Source organism: Pituophis catenifer, unplaced genomic scaffold, assembly GCF_029215685.1.
Source record: "Pituophis catenifer annectens isolate HBS135680 unplaced genomic scaffold, rPitCat1.0.hap2 SCAF_2, whole genome shotgun sequence".
NCBI classification, from domain to species: Eukaryota; Metazoa; Chordata; class Lepidosauria; order Squamata; family Colubridae; genus Pituophis; species Pituophis catenifer.
The window spans coordinates 87936964-87954391 of NW_027256882.1; the positions used below are offsets into that span (position 1 = coordinate 87936964).

The following is a 17428-nucleotide window of genomic DNA, read 5'->3' on the forward strand; positions in this document are numbered from 1 at the left end:
CTAAGTGCCTTCTTTAAACCAGCACCACATGGCTGCTCATCTGAACAGCACCAGCAAGTATTTACCCAGCTGCCTGGGTAAATACTTGCCCAGGACTAGGAGTGAGACGATAGCAGTGTTCAAATATTTGAGGGGCTGCCACAAAGAAGAGGGAGTCAGGCTATTCTCCAAAGCATCAGAAAGCAAGACAAGAAACAATGGATGGAAATTAATTAAGGAGAGAAACAACCTAGAACTAAGGAGAAATTTCTTAACTGATTCACCAGTGAAACAGCTTACCTTCAGAAGTTGTGGGTGCTCAGTCACTGAAGGCTTTTAAGAAGACATGGACAGCCACTTTCTGGAATAGTATAAGGCGGGTGTCGGCAACCCTTGGCTCCAGAACCACATGCGGCTCTTTTGCCTCCTCTGCTGCAGCTCCCTGTTGAGTGATCCCTCTACTGGCTGGCCCCGCCCCTCTCCGTCCCAGTCACTCTTCACCTGGCCTGAAAAGGTAAGGGTGATGCCAGGGGATGGAGACTTGCTCCATATTCCAGAGCAGGAGCGAAGCACCTCTGTAGTTGCTGGGTCTTGCAGGCGCTTCTTCTGGCGGCTCGTTCTTGCCTCCCGGATGTCAGTTGCTGTGATGCCTCACCTCCCAGCTGATCATCAGCACGCTGCTAATCTGCCATCCTTGGTGGGCTCTGCAGTGGCAGCAGCAATGCCAGAGCAACTGGCATGCATTGATTCAAGATGTGCACATTTCTCCCAGCCTCCTCCTGCGGCGGGCCTTGGATGGAAGGGGGAGACTCCACAGTTGCCAGCACACTCCTTGGTTGCCCTGCACCTGATCTGTTTCAGAGATGCTGCGGCTCTTGTCATTCCATTCGTGCATTGGCTCATCCTGGAGACCGAGTACTGGACAAGTGTAACGATCTGTCTCTATCTGTGCCTGGCCCACCAGACCTTGCCAGGCACATAAGATCAAATCAGGCACATTGTTCATGTGCCTGATTTATCCCCTGCTTGGACAAGTTACATTATTCTATCTGTTCTTGTGCAAACACACACAGACATACAGAGATTCAGTGGGGAAGAGCTGTTTTTTATACCCAAACATGTATTCTTGCAGCAACCTGCTCTTGCACATGAATGCAGAATGGCTGGGAAGGGGGCTACTTTACAAACATGCACTCGCTTGTTGGGGGGGGTTAGGGTTATTAGAGCAGATCTTTCACATCTGTTCTCTCTCTCTCTTTCTCGCCGGATGTCAGATTCCCAGCACCCTGAGAGAGAGAAGAGACACAGAGAGAAAGAGAGAAGAGACCCAGCGAAAGAGAGAAGAGAAGAGACCCGTTTCCCACAGAAAAGAAAACATTGGGAGCCACAAAACCTGGGTAGGTGTGGCTGTGAGACATGTGACTAGGTGGGAGTGACATTGATTGGATCGTGCCCACCCAGGTTTTGTGGCTCCCGGTGTTTTCTGTGGGAAACAGGTCCAAATGGCTCTTAGAATGTTTAAGGTCTCCTGCTTGAATAGGAGGTTGGACTAATCTGTTATTCTGTTCTGATTGCTTTTAATAGACATCCCATTAGTCATGTATTTCTCAGGCATAAACTTTTTATAGGCATATGAATTTACAGATTATTATACTGTAAGGTTTGTTATGGAGTTGAATGTTGCTTCTCTTGTGCTAAGATTGATGCACACTGTCGAAAAATGATTTGTTACTATTGATCAATGGTAGGTTGCCTGAGTATTACAAACTGATGGCCCACATATTAGGAGAGAATTTGGTAGGGAATAGCTGCATTAAATTGCAGGTTTAGTTAAAGATTTACTGGTCTAATTCTGACCCAATTTTAATATTTTGAAATCAAGATTCAGTTGACGGTTATTCTTCAGGCGAAGATGCTCAAATCTAGAGTAATCTAATTGAAATTAAGATTCACTTGAATAACAGCTCAGTTGTAACTATTTTTTAATTTCAGTGCAATTTGAATGTGAATTATTTTATTAATTTTAGGAAAGTTTTTGAAGTTCTTTTCATACTGAAATTACTAAATTTAAGTTCCAGTTAAATCAGTTATGTAATATGTTCCATTCAGCTTTCCACTTACGTTTTGAAAGCTTCAATCAGGATCTTTGGTGTTTTCCCTCTGCAGCACAGAATGAAGTACAAAGTTTCAAATGATAATCAATTGTCAAGTGCTGAGCAGTGTGTTCTTATTTAATTGTGTTTCCACCTTTTTCTGTCCTTGTCAGGGTATGGCTCTTATTGCTCTTCTGACTTGTTGGTTTCCTCTATTGTTCCCCACCTCTTGCATCTCCGGTTACCATGCAGCAAGAACAAAATAACATTTTGTGAAAGAGTAACTATGCAATTAGCGAGTGTCATGATTGTATATAATACTTAGAACACAAAGCTGTAGCTTGCACGGGGGAGGTGGGGGATAGCTATCACATTCAATTTCTTTTTTTTTTTTTTTTATAAAGCAAATAGCACATATTTGGATTTGGCACAGCATGAGCTCAGCCTCAGCTGTTATGCTGAAAGTGCCAGAGAACAAATTGCACTGACTTTCCAAAGGTGTGTGAGCTATTTTATCAACATTCCAAAACTCTGTGCTGGAAGGATGACTGCAAATTTGGGAAGGAGTGGAGAGTAACAGAAATGGGAAATGTGTCATTTTAGGGTTAGTCCCATGTGTTTGGTAGGTTACATTAATATCCCTGCTGTCCTTGAATCCTTAAATATACTGCTCAAAAAAATAAAGGGAACACAAGCAGAAGACATCCGAGATCTGAATGAATGAAATAGCCTTATTAAATACTTTGTTTGTTACATACAGTAGTTTATACACTGCTCAAACAACTAAAGGGAACACAAAACTACTATATGTAACAAACAAAGTATTTAATAAGGCTATTTCATTCATTCAGATCTCGGAAGTCTTCTGCTTGTGTTCCCTTTATTTTTTTGAGCAGTGTATATGTTTCCAATCTTGAAGGATTTACAGTTGCAAGAAAAAGTATGTGAACCCCTTGGGATTACATGGAGTTTTGCATGAATTGATCATAAAATGTGAACTTCATCTAAGTCACAACAATAGAAAAACACAGTCTGCGTAAAATAATACTACACAAACATTAGATGTTGCCATGGTTTAATTGAACATAACATGTAAACATTTACAGTGCAGGGAGGAAAAAGTATGTGAACCTTTGGACTTAATAACTGGTTGACCCTCCTTTGGCAGCAATAACCTCAACCAAACGTTTCCTGTAGTTGCAGATCAGACCTGCACGACGATCTGGAGTAATTTTGGACCACTCCTCTTCACAAAACTGTTTCAGTGTAGCAATATTCTTGGGATGTCTGGTGTGAATTGCTCTCTTAAGGTCATGCCACAGCATTTCAATCGGGTTGAGGTCAGGACTCTGACTGGGCCACTCCAGAAGGCGTATACTGTGCTGTTGAAGCCATTTTTTTGTTGAATTACTTGTATGCTTTGGGTCATTGTCCTGTTGCATCACCATCCTCTGCAGAGCTTCAGTTGGCAGACAAATGGTCGTACGTTTTCCTGCAAAATGTCTGGATAAACTCTGGAATTCATTTTCCTATCAATGACAACAATCCGTCCAGGCCCTGAGGCAGCAAAGCAGCCCCAAACCATGATGCTCCTTCCACCATGTTTTACAGTGGGGATGAGGTTTTGATGTTGGTGTGCTGTGCCTTTTTTTCTCCACACATAATGTTGTGTGTTCTTCCCAGACAACTCAATTTTGGTTTCATCTGTCCACAGTATATTTTGCCAGTAGTGCTGTGGAACATCCAGGTGCTCTTTTGCAAACTTCAAACGTGCTACAATATTTTTTTTGGACAGCAATGGCTTCCTCCGTGGTGTCCTCCCATGTATTCCATTCTTGTTTAATGTTTTCCTTATTGTAGCTGTGTCAACAAAAATGTTAGCATGTGCCAGAGATTTCTGTAGGTCTTTAGCTGACACTCTAGGATTCTTCTTTACCTCATGAAGCATTCTGCGCTGTGCTCTTGCAGTCATTTTTACAGGACGATCACGCCTAGGGAGAGTAGCAACAGTGCTAAACTTTCTCCCTTTGTAGACAGTCTATCTTACCATGGACACATGAACATCAAGGCTTTTGGAGATACTTTTGTAACCCTTTCCAGCTTCATGCAAGTCAACAATTCTTGATCGTAGGTCTTCTGAGAGCTCTTTTCTGTGAGGCATGGTTCACATCAAGACAGTGCTTCTTGAAACCAGTAAACCCAAAACAGGTGTGTATTTTTAAAGGGCAGGACAGCTGTCAGCAACACATCCAATATCATCACACTGATTGGAGTCAAGGTTGGCTCACTCCTGGCTCCAATTAGCTCTTGGAGAAGTCATTAGGCTAGGGGCTCACATACTTTTTCCTCCCTGCACTGTGAATGTTTACATGTTTGTTCAATTAAACCATGGCAACATCTAATGTTTGTGTAGTATTATTTTAAGCAGACTGTGTTTTTCTATTGTTGTGACTTAGATGAAGTTCAGAGCACATTTTATGATCAATTCATGCAAAACTCCATGTAATCCCAAGGGGTTCACATACTTTTTCTTGCAACTGTAGATGTCCAGTGGATATACAAATGTATATTATGTTAATGTTGAGGAAAGCTTTGTTTTATTTTTTATGTTCTGAGATAACTTTATTGTATTGTGTTGCAATAAAATACAAAATATTGTTTTAGAAACAATTGTTCACATTTATTAACTGGGTTTTTTTTTTACATGTTTTCTGTAGGTTGGGAAAAGACACATAATCAACAAATTGTTTTTTGATGTTGCCCTAGAGGAGCAGTCCGAACTGGATGCAGAAAGTTTACAGGTAGGAAAATTAGACTTGCCTTGCAAAAGTTTACACCTATTGCAGGTGGTCCCCTTTAGTGACCACAATTGAGGCAGGTGATTCAGTCGTTAAGTGAAGCAGTCACTAAGTAAAACTGCAAGCGTGCTTATGATCTTACTTTATTTTTCCTTTGCTTTACAGACCTGAAAGGTTGTAAATGCAAGGATTGGTCACAGAGTTACTTTTTTGACATCGGCCATAACTGCAAATGGTCACTGTATAAGGTAGCCCCTGAACAACGTACTTGGAATAAAATTACTATTTCCAGTAAATAGTTAACTCTTACAAGATCTAGGGTGAATCTGCTTCTGCATTCCTTTGTATTTCAAACTTCACACAGGTGGCATGGCCCTTTCCTTTTTACCTTGACTTTACTTTATGAGTCTACTGCTAACTCTTTAAACATTATGTTTAAACTGGAGTTAAGTGAGTTCTGCTATTGGTGTATTTTTAATGATTGAGATGCATTGTTTACCCTGAGGTATCATAACTCTTTGCTTGTAGCAGTTTTAATTATTGCATGCTGACCAGAGTCAGTGGGCAGCTATTTAAATTATTTAACTAAATAAAGCCTGAGAAGAATCTTTGCTTTCCCTTCTCTTAGTTAACATCTACATGAGAATTGTGGGCCAGATCATCCAATGGCATGGAAGTAGGTTTCATAAGTATGCTGATGAGGCACAGTTGTATATTCCAGCTGACCAAATGAAGCTTTTGAGGCGCTGTCGTAGTGTTTGGAAGCTTTTAGGATCTCAGTAGAAAAGAACAGGTTCAACCCTGGCAAGACTGAGGGATTGGCCATGTTCAGGAATTTCTCATCTTTAATTCTTGATAGGATTGCTTTTCTCCAGGTGATACTCGTGTTTAATTTGAGGGTCCACTTGGACTCATGGCACTCACTGAAAAAGTAGCAAATCTGTCTGGGACAGCTTTTTGCATAGATCTATAGATCCATTATGTTTGGATTAGACCCTTTCTAATTGGTTCGCATATAAATTGAACCAATAAATAAATTAGACCCTTTCCTTGGCCAACAGATTATTCTCAGTCATTCATGCTATAGTCGCCTCCCATTTGAACTGTTGCACTGTACAAGGGACCCAGAATATATTTTTCTATACCTCTACTTCACAATTGCACTGGAAACTAGTGAACTACTAGTTGTAATTCAAAGTGCTGATTGTTCATGGATCAGGAACTAGATAATTTCAATCTTGCCTACTAGTCCTATAAGATAAGGTATGATCCAAGTCCAGTCTACAAAACGATGTCATTTTGTGAAACACAAAACACATAGAGATATGCTTCTCTATTATTGCTCCTGGCCTCTGGGATAGCATTTTTCCTGAGGTCCCTTTGGCCCCAACTTTGCTGACCTTTAGGAAAGCAATAGAGAGTTGCCTTTTCCTGAATCAAGGCAATCTGAATTGCTTGAATAGTGGCTGTTTGATTTTTGTGTATTTCCCAGTGCACAATTATTGCTATATTTGGTCTTGTTTATTTAAAGATATTTAAATCCACTGTTGCTGCCTTGCATCATTTTGCTCGAAGAAACCCTGTACATTGAGAGAATGAATTATAAAATATTCAAGTTGCTGTTGTAAACTTGAGAAAAGGGAATAATTTGCAGTTTTTGAAATAGTTTTTATAAGAAAACAGTTAAATGTGGACGTGCAGCACTTCAGATAGGAAGATAAAAAAGTGCTTAATATTATCACCTCTGTTTTACAGACACACTGATAGAGTGTGTATGCTCACAATCACTCTGAAGCATTTTTATTTTTTTTGGCTTTGGATCTGAAACATTATACATCTCCACTGTTAAATTTTATATTGTAATCCAGGGTTGTTGTTTTTTATAAACTCACTTTTTCATGCAGTTGGACTCATTAAGGTATCTAATGGTAGAGAGCTATTCTAGAATAATTTTTTTTAAAAGCTAATATATGTAGAATGTGCCAATTCAAACATGCCGAGGTTTGGTCTCTGCAGATGATTTACTGTAATAAATTGGCAGGGGTACAAAATGGCTTGTAGCATTCCAAATATATAGGGAACTAGGATATAGTAGCGTACCCTCCCTGCTTACATAAATACATACATATATGTAGGTATATCTATATGAATGATATGCTTGGTATATTTTGTGTGAGCATGGCAAGCATGAAATGAAGATGATGATACTTTGATGGAAAGTTGATGGAAAGTAAAAAAAAAACTTGGACAGAGAAAAGAAGGACGTGTTCTTCAAAGCACCTGAGGGCAGGACAGGAAAATGGAAACTTATCAAATCATTTGTCCACAATGGTATAGGGCCATGATGGTGAACCTACGGCACACGTGCCGGAAGTGGCATGCAGAGCCATATCTCCGGGCACTTGGAGCCATCGCCTGTTGCTCTTCTGGGTTCCGGTGCGCCAGCCAGCTGGTCTTCACGCACGCAGGAGCACCAGAAACCGAAACAGCAGTTACCCGGTGCACATGTGCCCATCAGGAAGATGATCTTCCGGTTTCCTGCATGCGCATGCGCTGGCCACCTGGTCTTCTGGTTTCTGATGCGCATGCGAAGAACAGTTCACGTGCCCAAAGATGCGGAGACGAGATCCCGACGGTCGCTTCCTAAGGGAGAGAGCTGTTGGCCAGGGTGAGCCAGGGCTTCCCTCCCTCCCCGCCCGAGTGGGCTTCTTGCGCGGCCCCAGCCCTCCAGCCCACGGCGACGCATATCCGCAGTCCGGAGCACCTGGCTGGCTCTGGCACCCCAGAAGAGCAGCAGCAGCACTGTTTGTTCTCGGTGGTGGGCGAGGTGGGGGTGACAGTTCTCCTTCAGAATCCTGGTCACAAGCGGAGGGTGAGAACCGCTGCCCTCTCCTCCCCAGCCACCAAGAACAAGCAGCGCTGCCTCTGCTACTTTCCTGGGGCAGCAGTTTTCACCCTGCTGCTTGCGCCCGGGATTCTGGAGGAGAACCGCCGCCCCACCCTCGCCAGCCACTGAGAACAAGCAGTACTGCCGCAGGAGCGCAGTCCGCGCCAAAAGAACGTCTATACGGCGCCAGGGTAAGAGACACGCCAGCCGGGAAGTGGGTGCGCTCCCTTGGAAGAAGGGGCGGGGGTGCACTGGCTTGTTCTTGGTGGCAGGCAGGGAGACACTCCATTGATACTCTTCCGGGTTCTACCCCCCTCCCCCCCCCAGCCCATTTTTGGTCTCAGGAGACTTCAGGGAGGCTTGCCAGGCCCAAAATGGGCAGCGGTGTGGCGCGCATGCACAGGGGGGAGGGTCTCATGTGCATGTGCGGTGGGGGCAGGGTCACGCATGTGTGGATGTGTGGGGGTCACGTACAGGAGGCGGGGCACGCAGGGGACATTGCATTATGGGTGTGGGCACGTGTGCGCTCGACCCGCCCGCACTCCCTCCCCCCGCTTTTGGCACGCGATGGCAAAAAGGTTCGCCATCACTGGTATAGGGTCTCCTGCTTGAGCAGGGCGTTGGACTAGAAGACCTCCAACTCTGTTATTCTGTATCCTATTCTGTATTCGATATATTTTCTCTTTTTTTAAATTGAAAAGTGCCAATTGCTCCAAAGACCTCTTCAGTGTTCAGTTAATGAAACTTCCTCCAAATTGGTGCCAGTTTACTGCTGTCTGTTTCATACAGCTGCTAATCTGCATCAGTAACATCCAAGCTCATTTGAATGAGCAGTAAACAATGCTTTAATTGTACTTAAGTGTAAGTGTATCCATATGCCATTGCAAATTGTTCTTTTTTTTTGGACTTCATTAAAATAATAGATTTTGCAGATGCTGTTATACTTGAGTGTGTATTGAATGCGTCCATTTTAATGGGTTTTAATATTAGTTAAAATAGGTTAATATATTTTGCTGGACAGAATATTTGCCTGATTGCCTTGTTAAATTAAAATATGAAAAAGTTTTCTTCTGTGTGTCTTCTGAAATTGCTTAACCATTGAAAAATGAAACTGAAAGATACTTAACAAGATGATAATTTTTCTGATATTAATTCTTCAAGATCTTTTTTTTTAAAGCATTCCTGTAGTTCTAAAGTAGTGATTGTCATAACTGTGATCCATGGAACTCTGGTGGTCCATGGAGGTTCTTGCACTTTCCCTGCATCGGTCATCTGATTTGTGATAATAAATTAGTAGCTGAAAGCAGATTAACTGACAATTATAAGTGATCCGACAAGTAACAACATGAATTATATAACATTCAGAAAATGAACAACAGTGAATATATCACACATGTTTTGCTCAGACAGAGCCTACCTGGCCTTAGCATACCTATACGTACATTTTTTTTAAAGTTATGATGATTTCTTGGACTTTGTTCTTTAACCTGATTTGATTCTCTTTGTGTTTCAGAATGAACTAGATAGGGTGAAAGCTCAGCTATCCATGAAAGGTAAGTTGAAAAATGAGTGGCCTGAATAATAAAATATAAACTGAGGACCTAGTTGTTGTTATGCCTTTGTCCTAGTTTTTTTACACAAGTATATAAAATTTCTTCTGCCTCCAAATTTGAGGAATGACATTTCTTCTGCCTGCACATGATTAAGAGTAAATGAAATATGGACTACTTGGTGCTGGGTAGTTTGCTTGCAGACATTTTGTTATCTAGTAACATCTTCAGTGCTAGAAGGGAGTAGGGTTTGTCCTGTTTATATTGGTTCAGGTAGTCCTTGACTTACAAAAGTTTGCTTTGCAAGTGTTCAAAGTTACAATGGCACTGAAAAAATTACTTACAACCACTTTTCACACTTATCACCATTGCAGCTTTCTCATGGTCATGTGATCAAAATTTTGCTGCTTGGCAGCTGTCTCATATTTAGACAGTTGCAGTATCCCGGGGTCATGTGATCACTTTTTCTGATCTGACAAGCAAAATCAATGGGGAAGCCAGATTCACTTAATCATGTTACTAATTTAACAACTGCAGTGATTCACTTAACAACTGTGGCAGCAAAGGATGTAATATGGGGATAAACTTAACAAATTTCTCACTTAGCAACAGAAATTCTGGGCTCAATTGTCGTAAGTCGTGGACTACCTATGGTTCCTTGATTAAGCTGTTGTTTACTGCTGAATTGTTTGTGTAATGTTAATCCTGCTGCTTATCTTGGTGTTGATCGCTAGTGAGGAGGTGTTGTGGTCTTTTTGTTTTCTTTTTAGCTTTTTTATTGTCTCTTTTGAACGGTGTGTAAATGTTGTTTATTTATTTATTTATTATTTATTTATTTCTTATACTTATATGCCGCCCTTCTCCCAAATATGGGGATAAACTTAACAAATTTCTCACTTAGCAACAGAAATTCTGGGCTCAATTGTCGTAAATCGTAGACTACCTATGGTTCCTTGATTAAAACGAAGAAAACAATAAAGATAACTACTAAAATAATCAAATAAAATCTCCCAATTAAAAATCGCCCATCAGATCAGCAAATTTGTTGGAAAAGCCATGTCTTCAGGTTACGGCAGAAAGAGCGGAGGTCAGGGGCCATCCGGAGCCCCGTAGGTAACCCATTCCAGAGGGTCAGTGCGCCCACAGAGAACGCCCTCATCCTGGGCGCCACCAGCCAACATTGTCTGGCCGATGGCACCCGGAGGAGGGCAGTCCTATGTGAGCACACAGGGCGGTGGGAGGCAGGCAGAAGATGGTCCTGCAAGTACCCCGGGCCCATGCCATGTAGGGCTTTATAAGTAAGTACCAGCTTATTTCTATGTGCCTGTTGATTTGTCTGAGTGCCAAGCTTCCAAGAATCCCCTGGTTGTTTTGGGTTTTAGCTTGGTCTAGGATGCTTACTGTTTCCAAACTACAGTTAAATCTATCCACGTGTTGTGAAATTAAGGAGTTTTTATGATGTCTTCTGACTCCTAACTGGTGTTCATGGGTGCAATCCAAAAACACTAAGCAGGGATTAAACAGTAAACAATAGTCTAATCAAGGAACTACCAGGGAGAAAAAAATACTCCCACTAACACTGACAGACAAGCTACTGTATATAAACAGAAAGCAAATCCCAGGCCTTCTAGGATTGAACATGTTACCTAGTTGAATAATGAAACGTCTGCAAGCACTCAGCCAAGCTCTGAGAGACTCCACAGTTCAATTCTGAGCTACGTATATTCTCTTTTGTTGGCAGTAAACGAAATGCCATGAGCCACCATATTTTACCACAAACAAACAATCAAATCAATAAGAGCCGCTAGTTGATTATAGGCCAAATCTTGTTTGGCCATAGATTTTCCATGATAAAATTGAGCTTGATGACATCCAAACATTCCAACTTTTAATAATTATTTTGGGAAATACTTTATTTATCTGCTAATGTCCAGGGTTGTGCAATAGAAACATTATAGGCTTGATTCATTGAACTGAAAATAAGAAACTTATGAAGGGAGGAGGATGTTATCTGAGTCTAATTAATCATTCCCTTCCATTTCCACAATTTTAAGAATATTAACTTTTTTATTATTTTCTATAGATGGTTATGAGTCATAAAGAGTGAAGAAAATGTCATTTAATTTGAAAGACAAAGGTCTTAAAATATCAGAATGCAGTAAAAGATAAAGTTTTATAAGAGCAGCCAGGAAGAGTCATTGTTTCTAAAACATTCATTCTTACTGGATGATTTTCTTTCCCACATATGTACTGTGATGGTAAAATGGACATCTCCCCACCCATACACTGTGTTCACTAATTGATCCTGAGCAGTGAAAGGAAGAAGAATCAGTAGGAGCCTGTAGCCCACTAAATGAAATTATTTGCATTCATTGCCTATATCTCAGACATAGTGTTGCTGGCATGCTGAACTAATAGGAAGAGATCTATATATATAAAAGCGAAATACCACTTACACATCATCACAAAATCTCCAGAATCGTAAAGCCTACAAACTTGAAATTTGGCACATATGTTCCTCTCGGCTTCTAGGTGCTCACTAAGAAAAGATTTTTCGAAATGACCATCAGATCATTAGTATTTCTTATATTATTATTAACACACCCTGATGCTAAGGAGTTAGACATTCTACTCCCCCTCCCCACCTGAAAAGAACTCTGTTCCAACTGCCACTTGGGTGTGGGCATGGCCAATACGTCATTCATCTGGCTTGCTGGGAGTTTAGACATTCTACTCCCCATCTGAAAGGGACAGAAGGAGATAAGATATGAGAGGCTTCTGTGGGGCATGCCTGAGGGAGAGAAGGGAATAGGAGAGGATCAGTTGGGGCCAGCCTGAGGGAGAAAAGGGGGAGAGGAGAGGTTTCTGTGGGGCAAACCTGAGGGAGAGGAGAGGAGAGGCTTCTGTAGGGCAAGTCTGACGGAGAGAAGGGGAGAGGAGAGGCCGATCCTAACGACTCATTAATTTTCAAGCTGTAAGTGTCGATTTATCAAGACTGATCACATAGTTTTGTTGCGGAGTATGGGTATCCAGCTAGTACATAATAAGGTCACCCAGGGAGATTATCCAAAAACACTCCAAGGTCATGCTTTACAGTAATTTCCATTGTGTCTGCCTTTTTGGTTGCCTTATCTTTGCAATCTAATAGGCCAAGAGTATATAAGCTCTGGTTTTGCATTTGATCAGGGTTGTCCAGCAAAGTGCTAATGCTTTGCTGGGATGCCCAGTAGATGCTGCTTTATTGTTTGCCTGCTAGTAAAATTACGTTGTATCTTCAAAGTGATTTGGTTGCTTGCTTTAGATGAGTCAGGGTTTGGCCAGCATAGTTTTGTACTGTAATTCAGACTGAAAGGATAGAAGGAAGGCAGTCAATTACTTGCAGCACCTCCTGCCATTTTGCAGACTTGTGCTTTCTGCCACTTCCCTTGTCCTCTCCGATTCTGAACCCATTTGAGGGAATTGTAGTTTGGCCAGCAAATTTTGTTTTGGAAAAAACCGTACAAGGTATGGGTACCAGTGGAAAGCACCATGAGATGCAGTATGAATCCAAGTATAAGGAAAACTGCATGGTCGAAGTTGAATTTTTGCTGGCTGACTCTGCAAGTGATAGACAGTTTCAATGTATGTTTTGGATTCTGCTGATTGACTCAGTGAGGGGAGTGAATATGAACAATATTCAAAGTGAGTACTTGTTTTTTGTTTATAAGCATTTGTGTAAAATTATGTATTTGTCAAGGAAGTAGATGATGTGCAGGTTGCTTTACCTTCCTTTCAGTTATATGGTACATTAATCTGTGTGCTTGTATAAGTTTATATACAGTAAATCTCCTCTGCTGATTACTATTGTCTGTCTGATTTCCTAGCTGCAAGAGAGGAATGGGAGATAGATTACAGATACAAATTACATTGTATCTTCAAAATAATTTAATGATTGCTCTAAGTGAGCCAGGTTTTGACCACAAGAGTACAAATTCAGGACTCAGTAATGTAATTTTATCCAATTTACCTTTTTATATTGAGACTCCAGCAATTGAAATAATATGTATCAGAATACTTTGCTGACTTGTAGATTTCTAAAATCAGTTATACATTGCATCAGAAGCCTTTTGGGGCAAGGTTTTTGAAAAGTAATGGTTGAGGCTCTCAGTGGTGGTTGAAACTAACAGTCTTAAAGTTGGGAGCTAAGCAGAGTACCACTATGAATACCAGGGACAGATAATAAACATCCCCAAAAAAGAAAAGGGCAAACCATTTCCATACTTCAAGAAAATTGTAGTCCCCAGGAATCAAGTTCATCTACAGATGTTTCTACCTTTACCTGTGAGCGTGAGACAGTTTCATAGATCTTCCTTCCTTGAACGTAACATTTGCCACTTATGAGATCTTAAAGGATGATAATATTTACAACTATACAAACTGGGCCAGGAGTTTTGTTTTCCTCAACCGAAAGCACAAGCTGTAGTGAAAGTGAATGACAAGACAGCAGTGTAATAGTTCAGCAAAGCAGCCCTGCCCTCTTGTTTCACTGTACTTTTTCTCAATATGTATTGCTCTACGAGAATCCTCATCAAGAAAACAAAATATAATACTACTACAATTGGTCTTCAAAGCTTCATCATTACATCATTCTATAACTGTTAGTTCATGGATTTCAGTGACTCTTTGCAAGGCATTACCCCTGTGCTGGAGTACATTCTGATCCTGAAGAAAAGGGATGGCAATGCGTGTATTGCCTCAGCCCACTGAACAAGCTCTGAAGGGATATAAAAGAGGCTTTGAAATCTGGTGAAGTTTTTAACAAGGATTATTTCTAGTACTTTTTATCCAGTGCTATTGATACAATGGTTTTGGCAAATTTCCAAACAATTTTTAGAACAGATTAACAGAATCGTTAATCTACAAAAAAAGTCTTTGAGGACTGTAGAAGATTGTAATTGGCCCTGAATGAGATAGTGGATGATGTCGAAACCAAAAGGAGATGGAGAGTTCAGCTTGAATCTCATCCACAGTATGTCAGCCCATCCTTTTTCCACCCTCTTTCTTTACAACTGTTTCTCCTTGTATATTTGCACATACATAATATAAAAACAAAGCTGAAAAGGAAGCGATTCCCAGAGGAGTGTTCCAAAAAAAATAGATATGCCCACAGCTTTTGGAGAACCAGATAAAGACAGCGACTTTATTGCGTTCTATGGCAAAGTGACTAAATTAGTGGAGCAGTTTTGGTCAACACAATGCAAAAAAGATTCTGAGACTTTAGAACTGTGATGGCAAACCTATGGCACACGTGGGCACGCCAGCTCAGCTCTGGGGCGCATGTGCATGCCAGCCAGCTGATTTTCGGGCCTTCTGGGCTCACCAGAAGTAGGGAAACAAGCTGTTTCCTGCCTCTGGAGAGCCTGGGGGGGTGGGGAAGACCCGTTTTTCTTTCTTACCTGGCTCCAGATCCTCTCTATTTATCTGGGAAGGGCGAAAACAGCCTTTCCCACTCCCTTGGAGGCCCTATGGAGGCTGAAAGGGCCCATTTCCCGACTCCCGGTGGGACAGGAAGTGATGTTTTTTGCTTCTAGAGAGGCTCCTAGAGAGGCTCTGGAGGCTGGGGACAGCAAAAAATGTCACTTCCTGTCCCACCGGGAGTTGGGAAATGGGCCATTTTAGACCTTTGGAGGGCCTCCGAGAGAGTGAGAAAGGCTGTTTTTGCCATTCCCAGATAGAGAGGATCTGGAACCAGGTAAGAAAGAAAAACAGGCCTACCAGGCCATCATGTACCAGGAACAGGGGGGTTGTGCCCGCATGTGCGTGGGCATGTGTGCACGCGACCCTCCCCTGCCCCCCTCTCTCCTGGCATGCGATGGCAAAAAGGTTAGCCATCACTGCTCTAGAAAGAGTGCAGAGAAGAAGAACAAAGGTGATTGGTGGGCTGGAGGCTAAGCCATGCAATAAACACTTGTGGGAACTGAGAATGTCTAGTCTAACGAAGACAAGGACTGGGAATGACATAATAGCAGTCTTCCAATATTTGAGAGACTGTCACAGAGAGTAGGTGATCAACCTATTCTCCAAAGCACCCAAGGGCAAGGCAAGAAGTAACAGATGGAAGCTTAGCAAAGATCCAACCTAGAATTAAGGAGACTTTTCCTCAGTGAGAACAATTAATCAGTGGAATGACTTGACTCCAGAAGTTGTGGGTGCTCCACAGGGGCGAAATGCTACCGGTTTGCACCGGTTCAGGCAAACCGGTAGTGATAAAAACTACCGGTAGTTTAAAAAAAGCTACTGGTTCACCCAAACCGGTATTTCCAATGATCAGCTGTGCCGCGCGGTTTATATTCGCTAGAAACCAGGAAACCCTGCTTTCTAGCTAAGCTAAATCAGACGACACATCTGTTCCCACCCCTTGCTGTTCTACTTACCTTGTGAAGTCTTATTTTTCTGTGCGAAGTGCGCATTTGGCATGCACTGTACATGCAAGCACAGCTTGCTTTTGGTACACATGCGCAGTGTGCATTTGGCACACACTGCGCACGCACACGTCAAAAGCATGCTGCACGCGCACCATGCATTCACAGGCAAGCAAACCGGTGGCAATCCACGGAGGATTTCACTGGTGCTCCATCACTGAAGGTTTTTAAGAAGTGAAGGGACAACCATTTCTCCAGAATGGTGTAGACTCCTGCTTGAGAAGGGGTTGGACTAGAAGACCTCCAAGATTCCTTCCAACTCTGCTATACTGTACTCTGTTGCATGTAATGCCTCTGGCTAAATTTCTTCCCTTTCTCAATCAATTCTAGATCTCTGCTATGTGTATTAAAAATTATTTCTTCACTAAATATAAAAATTTATAAAATTCAGGTGGGCCCTTACTTCCATTATAATTTTTTGCTTCAGACAAAGAAAAACGAGATTGTCAATGTATTGTAAATTCATTGAGAGAGACACTGGATCTACGAAATGCCACTATAGAATCACTCCAGAAAGCTATTTCTGACATGGAAATGCTGTGTTCTACACTCAAGGTATGTTGAAAGTTATCGAGTTTATATTATGATTGTCATCTCTAAAGTTGAAAGTTAAGGTGCAGTCTGCTCATTGTTTATCTTGGACTAATCTTGCTGGGATAAAAAGAATTGGCTAATAAGGTAATCTTAAGTGAATGGGAGAAAGCTACTTGCTTCAGCAATGTTCCATAGTTTACTAAAATAGTTCAAATGTTGCACAAAGGTAGAGAGCAATTGGTCCAACGCATATAATTGGATTTCAATCCAATCAGACTTATAAGCATCAATAATTAAAGTGAAAGGGTTATACTGCAATAACATCTATATGGCCACAAAGTTCCCATGTCTACTATAACTCAATCCTGAATGTATCATTAAACTGGTGGGGAGGTGTTTGAGATTATATCTTATGTCATTGTTTGGAAATATATTTCGTAAAGCTAAAGTCTTGCATTAAAAGTTTGTTTAGACTTGTAAGGATTGGCTTTTTATTCATAAATGTTGATTACGGTCTCTAAGAAAAGAAAAAACAAAATGCGTAAGTAAACTGCACTCCATCATAAACTCCCTGATAAGGAAGTTGGAAGCAATAGTGATTTTCAGCAAGTGAAAAGTCCTCGTATCCTCACAAGGGGCATTAGTTTAGGCTTCCCACTGGAGAGGTCTTGTTTTTTCTTCCCCTTATGTCCAGTGAAAAGTAGTTCCGAAGGGTTGTACAGAAATGAAGAACAACAGGAAAAGAAGAAAATGCCTCTTTCCACCTTCTAGCGGAGAACTCTTTGAATAGATTTCCATTGATGGGAAGCCAAGTTGGTAGTGAGATAAGCAGTAGATCTATAGATCCAACATCACGTTTTTTAAAAAGGAGAGTCTTAACTAAGAATATCATTTGATTGTTCAACAGTTAGAGACATTTAGGTGAGAGATTTTTATTTCGTAATTGTTTTCTGCAACTGATGTAGATTAGTTACAAATTCTTATTCCTGCCATTAGATTTTTCTATGAATGCTCTTTAAAAGATTGGATGGTGTTCAACTGATTCTTGTTTAAAGTTGTATTTGAATATACATATATTCATAATAAGTATACTGTTTAATATAAGTATATTTGCAGCACTGTCTGT

General features: G+C 41.2%; 1 protein-coding gene across 1 annotated transcript in view; it reads left to right on the forward strand.

Moving 5' to 3' along the window:
* Nucleotides 1–17428, forward strand: part of TRAIP (TRAF interacting protein) — a 37539-nt gene that overhangs the window by 1951 nt on the left and 18160 nt on the right. Inside the window, exons 3-6 of the mRNA XM_070933750.1 lie at nt 418–493; nt 4790–4873; nt 9271–9310; nt 16196–16323. Coding sequence (XP_070789851.1) covers nt 418–493; nt 4790–4873; nt 9271–9310; nt 16196–16323 — 328 coding nt within the window. The remainder of the gene's footprint in view (nt 1–417; nt 494–4789; nt 4874–9270; nt 9311–16195; nt 16324–17428) is intronic.